General features: G+C 34.8%; 4 protein-coding genes across 5 annotated transcripts; 2 read left to right on the top strand and 2 right to left on the bottom strand.

The window, feature by feature from the left end:
* Nucleotides 1-140: 140 nt before the first annotated feature.
* LOC114533971 (rab-like protein 3) lies at nucleotides 141-5,532 on the bottom strand. Its single transcript, XM_028555612.1, has 11 exons — nucleotides 5,498-5,532; nucleotides 2,438-2,471; nucleotides 2,227-2,318; nucleotides 1,906-2,023; nucleotides 1,736-1,831; nucleotides 1,619-1,649; nucleotides 1,314-1,404; nucleotides 1,156-1,239; nucleotides 961-1,032; nucleotides 821-868; nucleotides 141-668 (listed from the first exon to the last, which is right to left on the bottom strand). The coding sequence occupies exons 1-11, from the start codon at nucleotides 5,507-5,509 to the stop codon at nucleotides 597-599; spliced, it is 750 nt and encodes a 249-aa protein (XP_028411413.1). The 5' UTR covers nucleotides 5,510-5,532; the 3' UTR covers nucleotides 141-596.
* On the top strand, nucleotides 2,496-7,822 carry LOC114533886 (general transcription factor IIE subunit 1-like). The gene is made up of 3 exons (XM_028555514.1): nucleotides 2,496-3,587; nucleotides 3,722-3,818; nucleotides 5,624-7,822. The coding sequence occupies exons 1-3, from the start codon at nucleotides 2,650-2,652 to the stop codon at nucleotides 6,863-6,865; spliced, it is 2,277 nt and encodes a 758-aa protein (XP_028411315.1). The 5' UTR covers nucleotides 2,496-2,649; the 3' UTR covers nucleotides 6,866-7,822.
* A 1,100-nt stretch (nucleotides 7,823-8,922) lies between these two features.
* LOC114533954 (pyridoxal kinase-like) lies at nucleotides 8,923-11,359 on the bottom strand. Its single transcript, XM_028555592.1, has 10 exons — nucleotides 11,004-11,359; nucleotides 10,535-10,589; nucleotides 10,329-10,433; nucleotides 10,142-10,225; nucleotides 10,031-10,065; nucleotides 9,864-9,949; nucleotides 9,746-9,791; nucleotides 9,543-9,657; nucleotides 9,247-9,438; nucleotides 8,923-9,174 (listed from the first exon to the last, which is right to left on the bottom strand). The coding sequence occupies exons 1-10, from the start codon at nucleotides 11,085-11,087 to the stop codon at nucleotides 9,056-9,058; spliced, it is 921 nt and encodes a 306-aa protein (XP_028411393.1). The 5' UTR covers nucleotides 11,088-11,359; the 3' UTR covers nucleotides 8,923-9,055.
* Nucleotides 11,360-11,496: 137 nt separating this feature from the next.
* Nucleotides 11,497-13,845, top strand: LOC114533896. Of its 2 annotated transcripts, XM_028555525.1 has the most exons (5): nucleotides 11,497-12,071; nucleotides 12,231-12,604; nucleotides 12,722-12,849; nucleotides 12,926-13,315; nucleotides 13,429-13,845. In XM_028555525.1, the coding sequence occupies exons 1-5, from the start codon at nucleotides 11,513-11,515 to the stop codon at nucleotides 13,673-13,675; spliced, it is 1,698 nt and encodes a 565-aa protein (XP_028411326.1). In that variant the 5' UTR covers nucleotides 11,497-11,512; the 3' UTR covers nucleotides 13,676-13,845. The 2 variants fall into 2 exon arrangements, with proteins under 2 accessions (XP_028411326.1, XP_028411332.1); XM_028555531.1 differs by lacking the exon at nucleotides 11,497-12,071 and having other exon boundaries at nucleotides 12,132-12,604.
* The last annotated feature ends 400 nt before the right edge of the window (nucleotides 13,846-14,245 follow it).

A 14,245-nucleotide genomic window follows, 5' to 3' on the forward strand; every position in this document is an offset into this window, starting at 1 on the left:
TCCTTTTGTTAACAAAAATAACACGAAAGGAAACCGAAAAGCAAAAGAAAGTATACACAATTTCTGTGGTTATATATTCATATATTTGACATACGACGAAGAAAACATCTTAGCAAAACACAATTTATACTTGCCTGTAACAGTTGAAGCCATTTTCTGAGGCAGAGATAATTCTTTTAGGATAAGTTTAATTGCATTTTCACAACGCCATACACCTGGCTTAAACGACGACATTTTGAAAAATGCCCAAAAATTGAAGGCAAAAGCAGAAATTTTCCCGCTATTTATCTTGCTTCTGATTGGTGGAGAGACGTTGGGACTTGGGAACAAATCACTGATCAAATGGTTTCTTAAAAGGACAAATCTTTTTCATTCAGTGCACATATTTCATTAGTAGGTAGTAATTCTAACTACTTCTTATTATAGTGCTTTTATAAATTTCTTTCAATATGAATGGATGTTTCATATTTCATTCATTTTTTCTCTCTTCAGTCTTGTTCATCATTCTTCCACTTCAGCTGACAAACTTCACTTCTCAAAAAGAGAACAAGTGTATAATACTGATGCTGGATGCTGCATTGAAAAAACCAAGCTTCTTAAAAAGCTTTTCTTTTGCTTGCACGCTCTTTCCAGATGTCTATGCGAGTGCTATCTTGGAATAAAATTGTCTAAAATTGAGAAAGGGTAAATATTTATACAAATCGAAGAACTAAAGTAGGATTCTAGGTAATTGCAGGTAGGAAACTGAATGGAATGCTTGTTGACAGGTTAGAAAAATTTAAGGCTGCAACATGGTAAAAAGACGCAGTTCTTGTTTTACCTGTGGTTGCGATGAATTGTCTCGTAAATAAAACCTTCTTTCAATTACCTAAAATGTCATGAAATTAAACATTATTTGATTAGGATTTTTTTTATATAATAACAGCACAGATTTGAAGGTTTTCTTTAAGCTTGGCCCACCTTATCTATAAACATATTAAATTTTTGTAAATTCTCTGATCCATCAGAGAGATCTTGAATTTTTGTGCAGTCCTGTGAAGGAATTTAAACATTGGATCTGGGTTTAAGCAAATAGTAAAGGTTTGAATATATCCGTATATCAATATACATGTAGATATCCATGTGTCAATATACATGTAGTCTCATCAAGCTCACCAATGATATACTATCAGCACCAACTTCTTCAGCTAAATTTACACCATGGACAAAACTGTTTGTTCTTGATGTTCCTGACTGGTCCTACATACCAGAAGAAATACATCAAGTATCTTACTTGGCAAAACATTGTAAAGTCTCAACACTTCAACACTTACGCTTTTTGTCCCAACAATTAAAATTGGGACTTGATTTCCAGCAAACTGTTCTGGATCATATTCATCCTGCTTATCAAAATCCACTATCAAACTGGAAAAAAAACAGATTGCTATTAGTAGTTTTGCAAGTGGCAGGCAGCTCTGAAATGGGTAATCATGCATGCATGACAGTGTGAGTTGAACACCACTAGAATCTATGACATACACATTCTAAAGTACTGTAACAATACAAATATATATATATATATATATATATATATATATATATATATATATATATATATATATATAAAACAACTGTCTACCTAGCTTTTGAGGACTTTCTAGAAGCCACACCTGTGAGAAATGATATAAAACTTTTGTCAATAAAGCATTGATGGTTGAAAGTCAGAGTCTAGTCTTAAAATATACAGTCAAGATACCTGTCATTTCTTTCCCAGAACCCAGAACCTCAGCTAACCATTTTCTAAGATTTAAATATGATTTACGATTTGTGAGATCATGAACCAGTATTAGGCCTACAAGGTAAAGGATATGAATGGTCAAAAACCTTAAGAATTTGGTAATGATTATAAAAACAACAATACCATACCATTCATCGATGCATAAAATATTGATCGACTACATTTATGATTGGCAGACCCTCCAACATCCCATAATTCAATAAAGAATTCCTTTTCTTGAGGTGTACCATGTTTATAGTCATATACCTAGCCAGAAAGTTTAAAAAACCAATTTGGGTGGATTTTCAACTACACGCAACAATCTACCATTAATACACTGACTCTAGTTGGTGTTCATTTAAAACCATAGGTTATAGCTTAAACATGGTGTGAGGATTGAGGAACATCAACTTGCAGTAATGGTGTGAAAATATCCCTACTTTAAACCCAGCTTATTCTACAGTCAATACCTTGGTCTCAACAGAGCAACCAATAGTCCATGCTGGGCTTGACAGTCGTTCATTATGACATATCAGATTCACAAGAGATGTTTTACCAACCCCTGTAATGGAACGAGGGCAAACATCACTTTATGGTTTACTAATGCTGTTCATATTGAGAATTACATCACAAAATGATAATTCCATAACAATATTTATTATTTTATCCATTCAAACTGACCTGAATCACCAACAACTAATACTTTTACTTTCTCCATGGATAGTTAAAAGACTGGATAGGAAACTCATGGCGTCAGCATTTTAACCTTGTTGAAAATCGTGACGTCACGCACGATATAGCTTGTGCTAAGTTGCATCAGGTTTTCTTGCAATATACTGAACAACTTATTGATTTTTTGAATTAAAAGAAGATTTACTTAAAATTTTGAAAAAATGGAAGTAGAAGATATTTTTGAAGAATGGGATGACAGTAATTTGATGGACATGGTAGAAATAAGTGAAGCCCTATACGATGAGGAAAATGCGATCGATGAATGCGAGAAAAGCAATGAAAGCGAGGAAGAAGCGCACTCGGAAAGTGAGGACGAAAATGTGAACTTATTGCGTTGCAAGAAATGTAGAAAGATATATCGTTCAAAAATATGGTTTGCCAAACATCAAAGCACCTGTGACGGCACAGTCTCAGCTAAGAAAAAACGCAGAAAGCATCGCCCTATGACCGAGCACCAGATAAAAACAAGAGAAGTTCTAGCTGGCCTCGGAGCGTTGGACTACTTTGCAAATGATGGATTACAGACTGTGTCAAAACTCCTCGGCGGAATTTCCGCTACTTCATCCGATCTAGCTTTACTTAGGGGAACACGGTTTGCTAATTTAAAGCTTCAGGCCATTCAACTCCATACACAATTACAAGGCAGTCCGTCGACTTTTTCCGATTTCTTAAAGAGTGTAACACAAAAACTGTGGGCAATCATCTTTGCTCTGGATTTTCGTACGAGCTCTGCTGTGAGGCAGAAATACATAGCCCAGCATTTAACGGAATACAGAACCTCTGAACTGTTAATTATTTCCTGGTCCGAACTATTGAGAGGGTGTGGCTGTCCTAAAGGAAATTTGCTTTTGCAGAAAATTATTTCGGCGCTTTATGATAGTATTAATAATTTCAGATCCACTTCCGTTTGCAACGCTTTGAATATTAACGAGAAATTCAATGGAGAAACTGACAACAACAACACTCTTACGTCGATAGATCAATCTATTGTAGCTTACGTTGCTGGATATGTTTGTAGGAAAACAAGAGATAAACTGCAACGATACTGCAAAGCCAACGAACACTCCACAACACCAAACGTGCAAGCAAACTGTGAAAGGTTGGCGAAAATTGTAAAAACATTTAGTGTTTTTTTATCTGGAGCCGAAACTTCCGTCTTGTCCTACCCCAATCTAGTTACAGCGTCTTTAAACAGAGGTACTTTAAACTCATTGCCTTCTCTTGTTGCTGTAGGAACAGAGTCTTAAAGTCATTTGGATCTTCTGATGAAAAACTTGATTTTAAATTTTTGAATAAGCCTTCTATTGCTTCATCATCATCTGGCTGTAGGGTAACTGAATCCTATGCAATATTATTTATTTGTTAGGTAATTTAATAGAGCAATATAGGGGCTATAGGATCAATAGGGGCAATATTTATTATAATCACTGCATGAGTATATTTCATTTACCTTTTCGAACTTTTTTTCCAGGTTAGCAATTCTTTTTGATTTTTTTTGTCTGTCTTCTCTGCAGTTTTTAACTCGTTCCTCATGTTCCTCAGTGGTCAAATATTTCCAGGGGCAATGGCTGTTTACTTGAGTCTTGGCTGGCTGCTTATGATCTAATTCTTTACGTTTTTCTCTTGAAAGTTTGGTCAAAAGACATTTTCGGTATGCTTTACAATTTTGACAAGACTGGGATGTGGCTGTTTCAAGTAAGTAGGAACAATCAGTTGGTCTGACTCTATTGTCATCTATCAGCTCTGCCTTGATTATCTCTTGATTATCCTTGAACGCACCGTTGTTGTTATGACGTTTACAAAACTGAATAAGGCTATCATTGCATAAAATACCAGGACAAATGTCACAGGAGTCAACAAAGTCTAACAATTTGATAAAGTCACTTGGGTTTACCAGTTGGTTTGGAATTCCAGTTACTTTAGCAGAGACATTTTTGTTGGAAATTAAGACAATCCAAGAGAAATCTTCATTGACAATGACAGATTTCTTTGCAGCTGGTGTTGCTGTTTTGCTGGTGGAGAAAGTTGAAAGTAGCAAAAATGGATGTCCATGTTGAACCAGAGTCCATAGATTTACTAAAACATTCTTGCCTGTCAGTTCTTCAAAAATTTTGGAAAAATTGTTGATCGAAGGGAGATTGATAACTTCACATGGAAGGTTTCGCAGGTGAAAGTCAAACTTGTTGTAGGAGGGTGCAGAGGGTACAGAGGTTACAGAGGGTACAGTTTTTGTTTATATTGCCGATGAGAGTATTTCTTTCCCTTGCCAACTTTATTTTTCCCATGTTATTTGAGTCTAAAAATGCAAAAATAAATAAAAATGAGCATTCTATATGATAAGATAATTGCTAAACATTGACTTTGTATTGGAGACTTGCTGCTTCAACCCAATGCTTGCTGCATTTATATTGTAAACATTAATATTTAATGGTTGCCACCCATACAAACATTGCGCGTACAACACTAAACTTTTGACAAAAAAAAACCTCCCAAAAAAACAAATCTAATTAATTTAATTGTTACAAAGCCACAATTTAGCAGAATATGTATCCAGTGTTTCATGTAACTAAACAAACTCGACAAATCTAATATATATAAATTGCGTCGCAAATTTCGGAAAAACAGACAGTAAAAATAGAGAAAAACACACTATTTTGCGACGCATTTTTCGCAAAAATGAAACAATTCCTTTGTAAACAAACAACGTCCAGACGTACCTTGACTATTGATGTGTGGCGTAGGCTAGGTCATATTTGCCGATAAAAAGAGAAAAAAGAACAAAATGTTACATAAACAAATATAGGTGAAAATTTGAAAAAATCTCAGTCAAAAACATAAGGAAATCAATGCTACTTACGTAAATATTCGCCATCCGTGACATCAGATTTTTCAACAAGGTTTCAGCCATTTTAAAAACATGAAAAACGCGTTTCGACCAATCAAAATGTCCCTAAGCACCCCACGTGACTATAGTTTCCTATCCAGTGATTTTATTATCCATGGTTTTACTAAATTCGCCATTTTGTTTTTTGTCAAGTAATACCGGGGGGGGGAGGAGAGCTAGTCTTCATCAGACACGAGAACAGTTTGTCCATTTTTATCCAATAAATCGTTTTACTTTTTCAACTTTTTCAGTTTCTCAAAATGAATCAAACATTAGACGAACCTGACCTTTTAACAGAGGTTCCTGACATTTTAAAACGACTGGTATTAACTGTGGTGAAAACGTTTTATGAAACAGAACATGCGGCCATAACCAATCTTCTTGTAAAACACACTTGTCTCAAAGAGGATGATCTTTCCGACTTAATGAAATTTGACAAGAAACAACTCCGAAATGTTCTGGCAAAATTAAAGAACGACAAGCTAGTGAAGCAACGCGTTTATAAGGGAAAAGAAGATGACGGTTCAACCATTACCTTCAACTATTTTTTCATTGATTACAAGCTATTTGTTAATGTTGTGAATTATAAACTTCTTCATATTAGAAATAAAATTGAGCATGATGAACGCGAGGCGACAAATAGGCCTTCATTTGTTTGCACAGAATGTGATAAGAGGTATTCTGACCTTGATATTAGTCGCTTGCACGACCCATCAACTGGTCAACTCCTCTGTGAATTCTGTGGTGGTCCAACTGACGAGGATACGACAGATGTTGAACAGAAACAGAATTCTCGTTCATTACTGGCTCTGTTCAACGAACAAATGGAATCGCTTTTTGTTTTATTACGAGGCTGTGAAAACATCAAGTTAGCCCCAGAGATCTTGGAGCCGGCTCCGCAATTATGCATGAAACAATTGGTAACAAGAAACTCATCAAGTGGTGGAACGAAACAGGGCTGGAGTAGCAAAAACCAAATAAATGAGAATCTTTATGAACATGACATTAAGATCAATATGGGAGATGAGAAATTTGATGAAGAAACTAGAAAAGCTAAAGAGACACCAGTGTGGATTAGCCAAAGTACGGTTGCACCCTTTGATGATAAAGCGTATCCTACTACCTCAACAGAAAGTGTTGAAGCTATAGGAATACCACAGACTTCAAATCATGAAATTATGAAGGATCTGTTAGCACACGAGAACAAGAAAGCAAAGTTAAGTGAAAGTGTGAAAAGTTTACAACAAGAATCAAGTGATGAGTCTGATACAGAGTTTAGTAATGTTCCTGCCGATTCTTCGCATGTTGGGGGTGATCAAGGTACACATGGTGAGAGTGATGATGATGAGGATATCACAGTGAAGATTGGGGATAAAAGCTTTGCACTTGATGATATCACCGATGAGATGATTGAGAAAATGACACCAGAAGAGCACGAGGCATATATGAAAGCATGTCAGGAGGCATTTAGTAATCTTAGTCATCTGTATTAACAGGCAATAATGATAGATACAACCCTGCTGAAGATATTACATGTATTTCTGAAAACAGCTGTGTGTATAATGAACAACAAGTGTTGATTGCTAGTCAAATTATTAATGAAACATAGGTTGTACAAATGTTTTGATATAGTTTGTTGCAATAAAAAATTTGGTGTGATGAAATTAGATACTTAATGAAATTAGATACTAAATTTTTTTTATGAGATTTAAATGCAACTGCATTTGTTTTTCATGTAACATTTGAAGTGGTTTCAGAGGAATTGGTAGAGACTGACTGAGTTTGATTTATCGTTAATAAAAACAGTTATAATTTAGCCTATAATTCATCCCATTATAAAAGTATTTCAACTGAACAAGTTCGCATAAATATACTATTTGGACAGAAAACGTTGCGAAAAGTATGAAAGAAATCTGAGCATGGGACCTTTGCTTTTTTTTTCAAATTTCTGTACACGTGTATACAAGTGCTCGTTGTCATATGCAAATGTGCTCTCGAGAATATTTACGTATATCTTTAATTAAACAGAAGGACTATTTTGCCGCAAAATCGGGGATGAAAATATTAAATAAATATAGAAAAAAAGCAAGTTGAATCATGAATAATTGAACACAACTAAAGAGAAAATCTTTTAGGGAAATCTGCTCCGAATATGACGTATACTGTACATTGTGAATGGCTGCCAGCGAATAATTTTTTGTTTCAAATTGCAAACGTATGGCTTGTTCTTTCATACCTTTGTCCGCCGACACTGAACGGGTTAATATATCTCAGACTTTGCCTTGGTTTAGCTGGGATATTCTTTGCTCTTTGGGGATGGCTGGTATTATGTGCTCCGGACACATTTGTGTGGAATTTGTTGTTTTTTGTTGGAAATTTTTTACACTTGGGTTATATTATGTTTTCTCGTCGAAGAAAAACTTTTTCTCATGATATGGAGGTATTATATAACAATATATTTGAGCCTATCAATACACCTCGTCATCAATTTCAGTATCTCACAAAAGATTTTGAAACAAAGTGTTTACAAACTGGAGAAATTTGGGCAATCGACCATGTCACACAACTAAAAAAATTGTCTATACTTTTGACTGGAAGGTATGTCAATAATATGTCATTATAAAGATATGTTTGTTTAAACAAGATAAGGCTATTGTAGTTTGGTCCATGCTAAAGATATGATTGTTGCAAAACAGGTGCTAGGTTGCAAGTTGCAACCTAACAGTGGCACCAGATATTATATATTTGATATTTCAACTCAGACTTGATGTCCGAAAACATGGTCATGTAGTGCACACAATACAGGATTGTCAATTTACCAATTCACCTGAATGGATTATGTCACAAGATGAACCATACTTATATGAGGCAAGTAACATTAGGCTGTATTTAAACTGATCACTGGCCATCATTTAAAGAAAATTGCATGACAAAAATTTGCAGGTGACAATACAAGCAAGGACAGAGTGCAAGATTATATCATGGGACAGAATTAAACTATTGGATATTCTCAAGAAGAATGCTCATTTGAAAGCAGTTTTAGACTCTGTTGTCAGCAAAGATATTGCACAAAAACTGTTTGAAATGAACCGAAGAGTGCAGAAATCTGGGCAAGGACTATCCCACTCAATTTACTCTTTGAATGGTAATTGGAAGTAAAATCAGTGATTATATACTTTTAAATTGTTTGCCTTTCTAAGAAGTATTTCAACTAGCAATTGAAGATGAACTAACTTATATTTCTTATAGAAATTGGTCAAGAGGCCTTAAATGGAACTATTCAAATAACAAATCATGAAGTTCATTCTGGGTTTTCAGATGAAGATGAACAATTGCATGATGTTAAATCTAGTCTGCTAAGTGATGGCCATAATCTCAATGACAAAGAGACAAGATTATGAATCTCTTGATCATCTTAAACTGATTTTATAGATTTTAAACTTGTATATGTGGTACATATACTTACTATTCATGTTAATGATTTATTATTTATTTGTAAATAAATTTTATTGATTATAAAAGCAATGATATAAATTCTATTTTGCAGATGATGTACCAACCCCCTTGCATGTATATCATGTATGAAATATGATGATTGAAGTACGCATGATTATTTGTTGCCCATGCATCAGCACTAAGTATTGACCCCCTTTTCTAAATATATTAATAATTAAATATAAATATTAAAACTCTACTATGGTGGCTTTATAATCTACCTGTGGATTCATTATTTCAGTCATGCTCTTGATCAAACGTAGTTCCATCTGAGCTCTGCTTGGCTCTAGGCCCTCTCCTGCAAGCCCTAAACAAATAGAAACATTTGTATAAGTTTCAAACAAGTATATTAATGTTTAATAGATAAATTCCTACACACCTTGAGCTTCTTTCAATGTTCTTCTCAAAACAGCTTGCACAGCAGACATGGTTTTCTCACAAGCAAGTTTTAAATCACTTGGATGTTTTTGCATCCAAACTAACAATAAACTTGCAAATAGATCACCAGTCCCTGTAAAAATTGCTGGCAATTTTGGTATCTCCATTCGTATTGATGACCTTTGGCCATTGCCTGAAAATAGACAGAAGGTTGTTACCAGCTTCAATGTCGTCTGAAATATACAGTAGATATCGATCACAGTAGGCAGAGAAGTTGTTTTAACAAGGTTTATTTACCTGACGATTCAGCATTCACTGAGCTCCCTAATGCAACCAGCATATTTTCATTTCCCAATTCAGAACTTGTTATAACAACCGACTTTGTTCCCATCTTATGAAAAATACCCATTGCCTGCAGAATTAAGTTAAATACTTTATTTATTTACGAATTTGACATACAACCAAACAGAACAGCCAAAGTTTTTGAGGGTTTTCTTTACCTTGAATGCATCTTCTTCACAATTTATTTTCATACCACTTAGTAATCTTGTTAAGAAAAAGATGTTAGCAGAAGAATTGACAGAAAGGAAAAAATGTTAGTTTTTAAAAATAACTTACTCAGCCTCAAATTGGTTTGGTGTGATTATATCTGCCAATGGCAGCAGCTTATCTCGATAAATAGGTAGCAATGACTCTGGCACATACTGAAATATATATTTTATGTTTAGGCAAAGCTTTGATATTACTAGGATGTATTTCAGTTGTTTATTAGTGATAAAACTTACATATTTTCCATTATCCCCCATGACTGGATCACAAACTACAATTAATACATGCAATTCACAATCACAATTATATATTGATATAGAAATAAGATGAATTAGAAATATCCATACCAAACACTAAGTTAGGATTGACTTTTCTTAAATCTAACAAAACATTGACCACTTCTTCAAGGAAAGATTCTGATCCAACATAGCCTAGAAAAAGAGATGATGGACCATGATGTTTGCTAAAAACAAACACTTATTTTAATCAAACTAAAGCATATTGGATCCAACTATCTTGATCATATATTCTTACCAGTTAATAGATGAGTGTAGTTATTTATTTTGTTTAGTTTAAGTCCTTCATAAAGATCTTTTAGTTCATCAGAATTCAACACCTGTCCTTTCCAATATCCATACCCTTGCGTTTGAAAATATGAGTAACAGTGATTATAATTAGCACATAAAAAATTAACGAGTTGAACATGAATTTCAGGTATAGGTTCTAATATTTCCATGTACCTGTGTGATTTGAGAATTGGACTGAATTTATAGCATCTACTTCAAAACCATGAATCTAAAATGTAAATTTACATGAATTAAATGAAGTCAGTGCAACATTTTTAGAGGCAAGTCAAGCCAAGCCAGCATGTTCAGGCCTTTTTATTTTACAATCCAAAATTCTAACTCTTTTTGCAGAGATATTGTTTGTTTAAGGGCAATCTATATCTAAGAAACTGCCTATTCTGCAGACATTTCCTAGGAACAGCCCCAATATGATGAACTAAATTATTGATGGTCGAAAAGTAATATGATAAATTAATCATTAAAAACAATGATCTTTGATCTTGAAAGAAAAAGTAGAAAGAAAACTTTTTCTTTGCATTCTCCTATTCAACCGTGTGCCAAAGAGACATATTATTTTCAATCAACACTTGCTATAGGTTAAATTAGGCCACTGTATATTATGTTCAAGTATTAAATTTTATACCTGTAGAGGAAACGTTGCTGACTTATTACCAACATAACCATGAACAACGTGACTTTGAATGGACAATACACGAAAATCAGACATCTTATATAACTCCTTGAAGCAAAGAAATATCGTACAATAATAAAAAAACGTTTTAAATAGATAAATTCATTTAAAGATATGATAGAATTTGCAGTATTAACTTCTAGGCTTCTATACACTATACAGTTCACTGCTTCCAGCCCGCAAATGCCCGCAACTAAAATTCGCGTCTTAGCGCAAATTACGCAATTTTTTCAAATTCATAGAACCATCGTATAATTTTTTCGGGGAATTTCTTCAAAATCGTGAGCGTAAGACCTCGTGACGGCAACCTTTTTTTGCAACCTGTTTTATTTTAGACTCAATTTACTCGGGAAAGGTGTATTGAAAACTGCTTTTTAATACGCGGAAGTGTCATATTGCAAGATTTGCAATAGGTATTGGTGCGTCACCACAACATCGGAGACCCTGAAATCAGCAATAAAATGGAAACCAACTGCTGTCTAAAGTGGCTATGCGGCCACACATGTTTTGCATGGCTTCAGATCTCCTTTCTTTTTCTTCTTTGCACGAATTTCATCCTCACGACGTCATTCCTGGTATTTGTGGATAATGAAAGTCCAGGTAATATAGGAACGGATGACTTGGTGATACCATTAATGATTGCCAGTTCAATGCTGTTGATAATCTCGTGCGTGATTATCGTAATTCTAATGGTTCGTAGAACGGATCCTGCGGTAAATAATCATTGTTTGAATCGAAATCCTTCGACATCTAATGGTCAAGAAGCCTCCACGTCTTTTGCAAGAGCAGAGGACAGCAAAATGGTGCAGTGTCGCCGTATAATGGAAGCACAACCTAAAAACGAAAGTTCACCATCTCTGAAAGTAGTTTCGCTTTCATGGGTCCTGACAAGCATTGAATCAATCTTACGTATGATTGGGTTATTTCATTTCCAATCTGAAGCATTGGATGACGCACACGCGCCATGGTGGGCAATAGTTATTTACCATATACTGGTGTTTATTCAAACCACCTTCCAGTGTAAGTTAAATCAGGGTATACTGATCCATATTACGTTAAACATTGTATGCAACCAATAGTAAATATACGCCCGTGATGAATCCTCAACTAAAACCCCATCTGAGTTTACGGCATGCGTAATTCAGCCAATCAAATACTGGCTATTATCTTTTTCTACAGATGCCTGCCTTTGCTATTATGAAAGCAACACCACTGTCATTAGCATGAAGAGCGAAAGTCATCCCAGTGGGCCTCCTTGTGAAAATTGTAAACAGGCTGAAAAAGAATGTAACACGATCCGAAAATCTTTCTTAATCATGATGGTGTTCATGAACAGCTACATGTGGATTCTAAACGTGGCGAGCATTAAGATCATTGTTGATCTAACTAGTCATAACATGGAAGAATTACTGAGTGAGTCGGTGGAAAGAATTTTATACACAGCAAATAGAGCTTCGACGTTAGCTTTTCATGTTGAATCTGGCCTGCTGTTTTATGGTTTCTACAGCCAAGGTTCCAATAAACACGACCATAAAAATGATTCGAGAGAACCGGTATGTCAAAACTACTCATATCGTTTTATTACAGCCAATGAATTCTTATTGATTGATTTCCACCGACACTGGTTTTAATATAGGTAACAATAAAAGTATAATAATTTTTTTACGCAGGAATCGCAGCATCTTGATGAAAGGCAAAGCTACTGTTGCAGAAAGCACATTTACAGGGTGTCAAGGTGGATTGGTGGTGGATTATTTTTCGTGTTCATTTTCTTGGGAATTGGATCATTTCTTACTAGGTATGACTATGATTTCTTTTACCAAAAACCAAAACAAGTTTAATTCAAATCGTCCTTACTCTCTCTGACTTTACAGGCCTAATGAAAGCGACGTTCACTACGCAGTCACAGTTGCGATTGGCCTGATCTTTTTAATCATAATTGGAATAACATTGAGCACGACTTTGTCTTTCTATAACAAGTGCTCACCGGCACAGGGTACTACTAGCACATCTAATGAGCAGAATGATAACCGGTGGAAAGATTTAATCGAATATATGGCTGGTGAAAATGTTGGTGATTTGAGAATTTTATTGTTCTACTCCATCTGCGCTGTGAGTTATCATCTTCTTTTGACATTAAAAGTCACATTTGGTGGTATTCACGTGGACGTGTACCAACCTGTGCGTGAAGCATTAAAAGGTCTCGCATGTGTCAGTTTGACGGTGTTTATGTTATGGCTGAGTCGCAAGGACAGAAAATTGAGGTATTATTTCAAAGAATTGTAGTTTTTGTGTGTTCTTCTGGCAGTTGTAGTGTCGAGAAAAAGATGATGTATGTATTTAATGCATGGAAACTTCTCTTCTTTCTACATTTAAGATGTTGGTTCAAGCTGAACTTGATGCTGGGAAATGTTATCGCATTAATTTGCTTGGAGCTTATCGAAGAAACATTTGAACATAGCTTCGCTCACAAAGATCCACTGAAATTGTACGCCCTGCCTCTTGCGATTGATTTCAAAACCTACGTCTTCGTCCATTCGTACACTCACGTTGTTTCGGAGAGAAGAAAGATAAAACACTCGAATGCTTCGACTGCTAGTTTTAATAGACCCATAAATATTTAAGGCGAACCTCACTGACCGTCTGATGCCTGATTTTATCTGAAGTACAAATCAGAAATAAATACTGATTTAAAAACGTGTCCACTCTAATGATATCAATTGATTGACAAAAATTAAGAGATGTTTGCAAATTAAAAAATAAAGAAGAAGCTTAATTCAGAATAAAATGTAATATAACGTATATTATTACATTATAAAAAATGTAATATAAGAAGTCTGCAATACCTTATAATATTTTTAAAGCTTTATAAAACAATGTGTGTTGATCCTACATTGACAGTAGATTTATCAGAATATTGGTCTGAATTTTAACCCATCAGGAGAAACTATAAAAAGTTTTCAAGCTTTTCTTGAATGAATTTGGTAAGAGTGTCATATTGCAAAAGTGTGAAAAGATATACAAGGAATTGGTGCGTAACCAAAACTCCAGAAGCATCGTTGGGTATTTTCTAAGATCTTTCACGACTGGAGAGATACCCGGCTATCATCAAATATTTTTATATAACCTTCTATGACAGAACCTTCCCATAACCGCGCAAGACTTTCTGATTCATATAAATCAAAAATGATTAG

The sequence above is a fragment of the Dendronephthya gigantea genome, unplaced genomic scaffold (genome assembly GCF_004324835.1).
Source record: "Dendronephthya gigantea isolate DGI-Jeju-01 unplaced genomic scaffold, DenGig_1.0 000002F, whole genome shotgun sequence".
NCBI classification, from domain to species: domain Eukaryota; kingdom Metazoa; phylum Cnidaria; class Anthozoa; order Malacalcyonacea; family Nephtheidae; genus Dendronephthya; species Dendronephthya gigantea.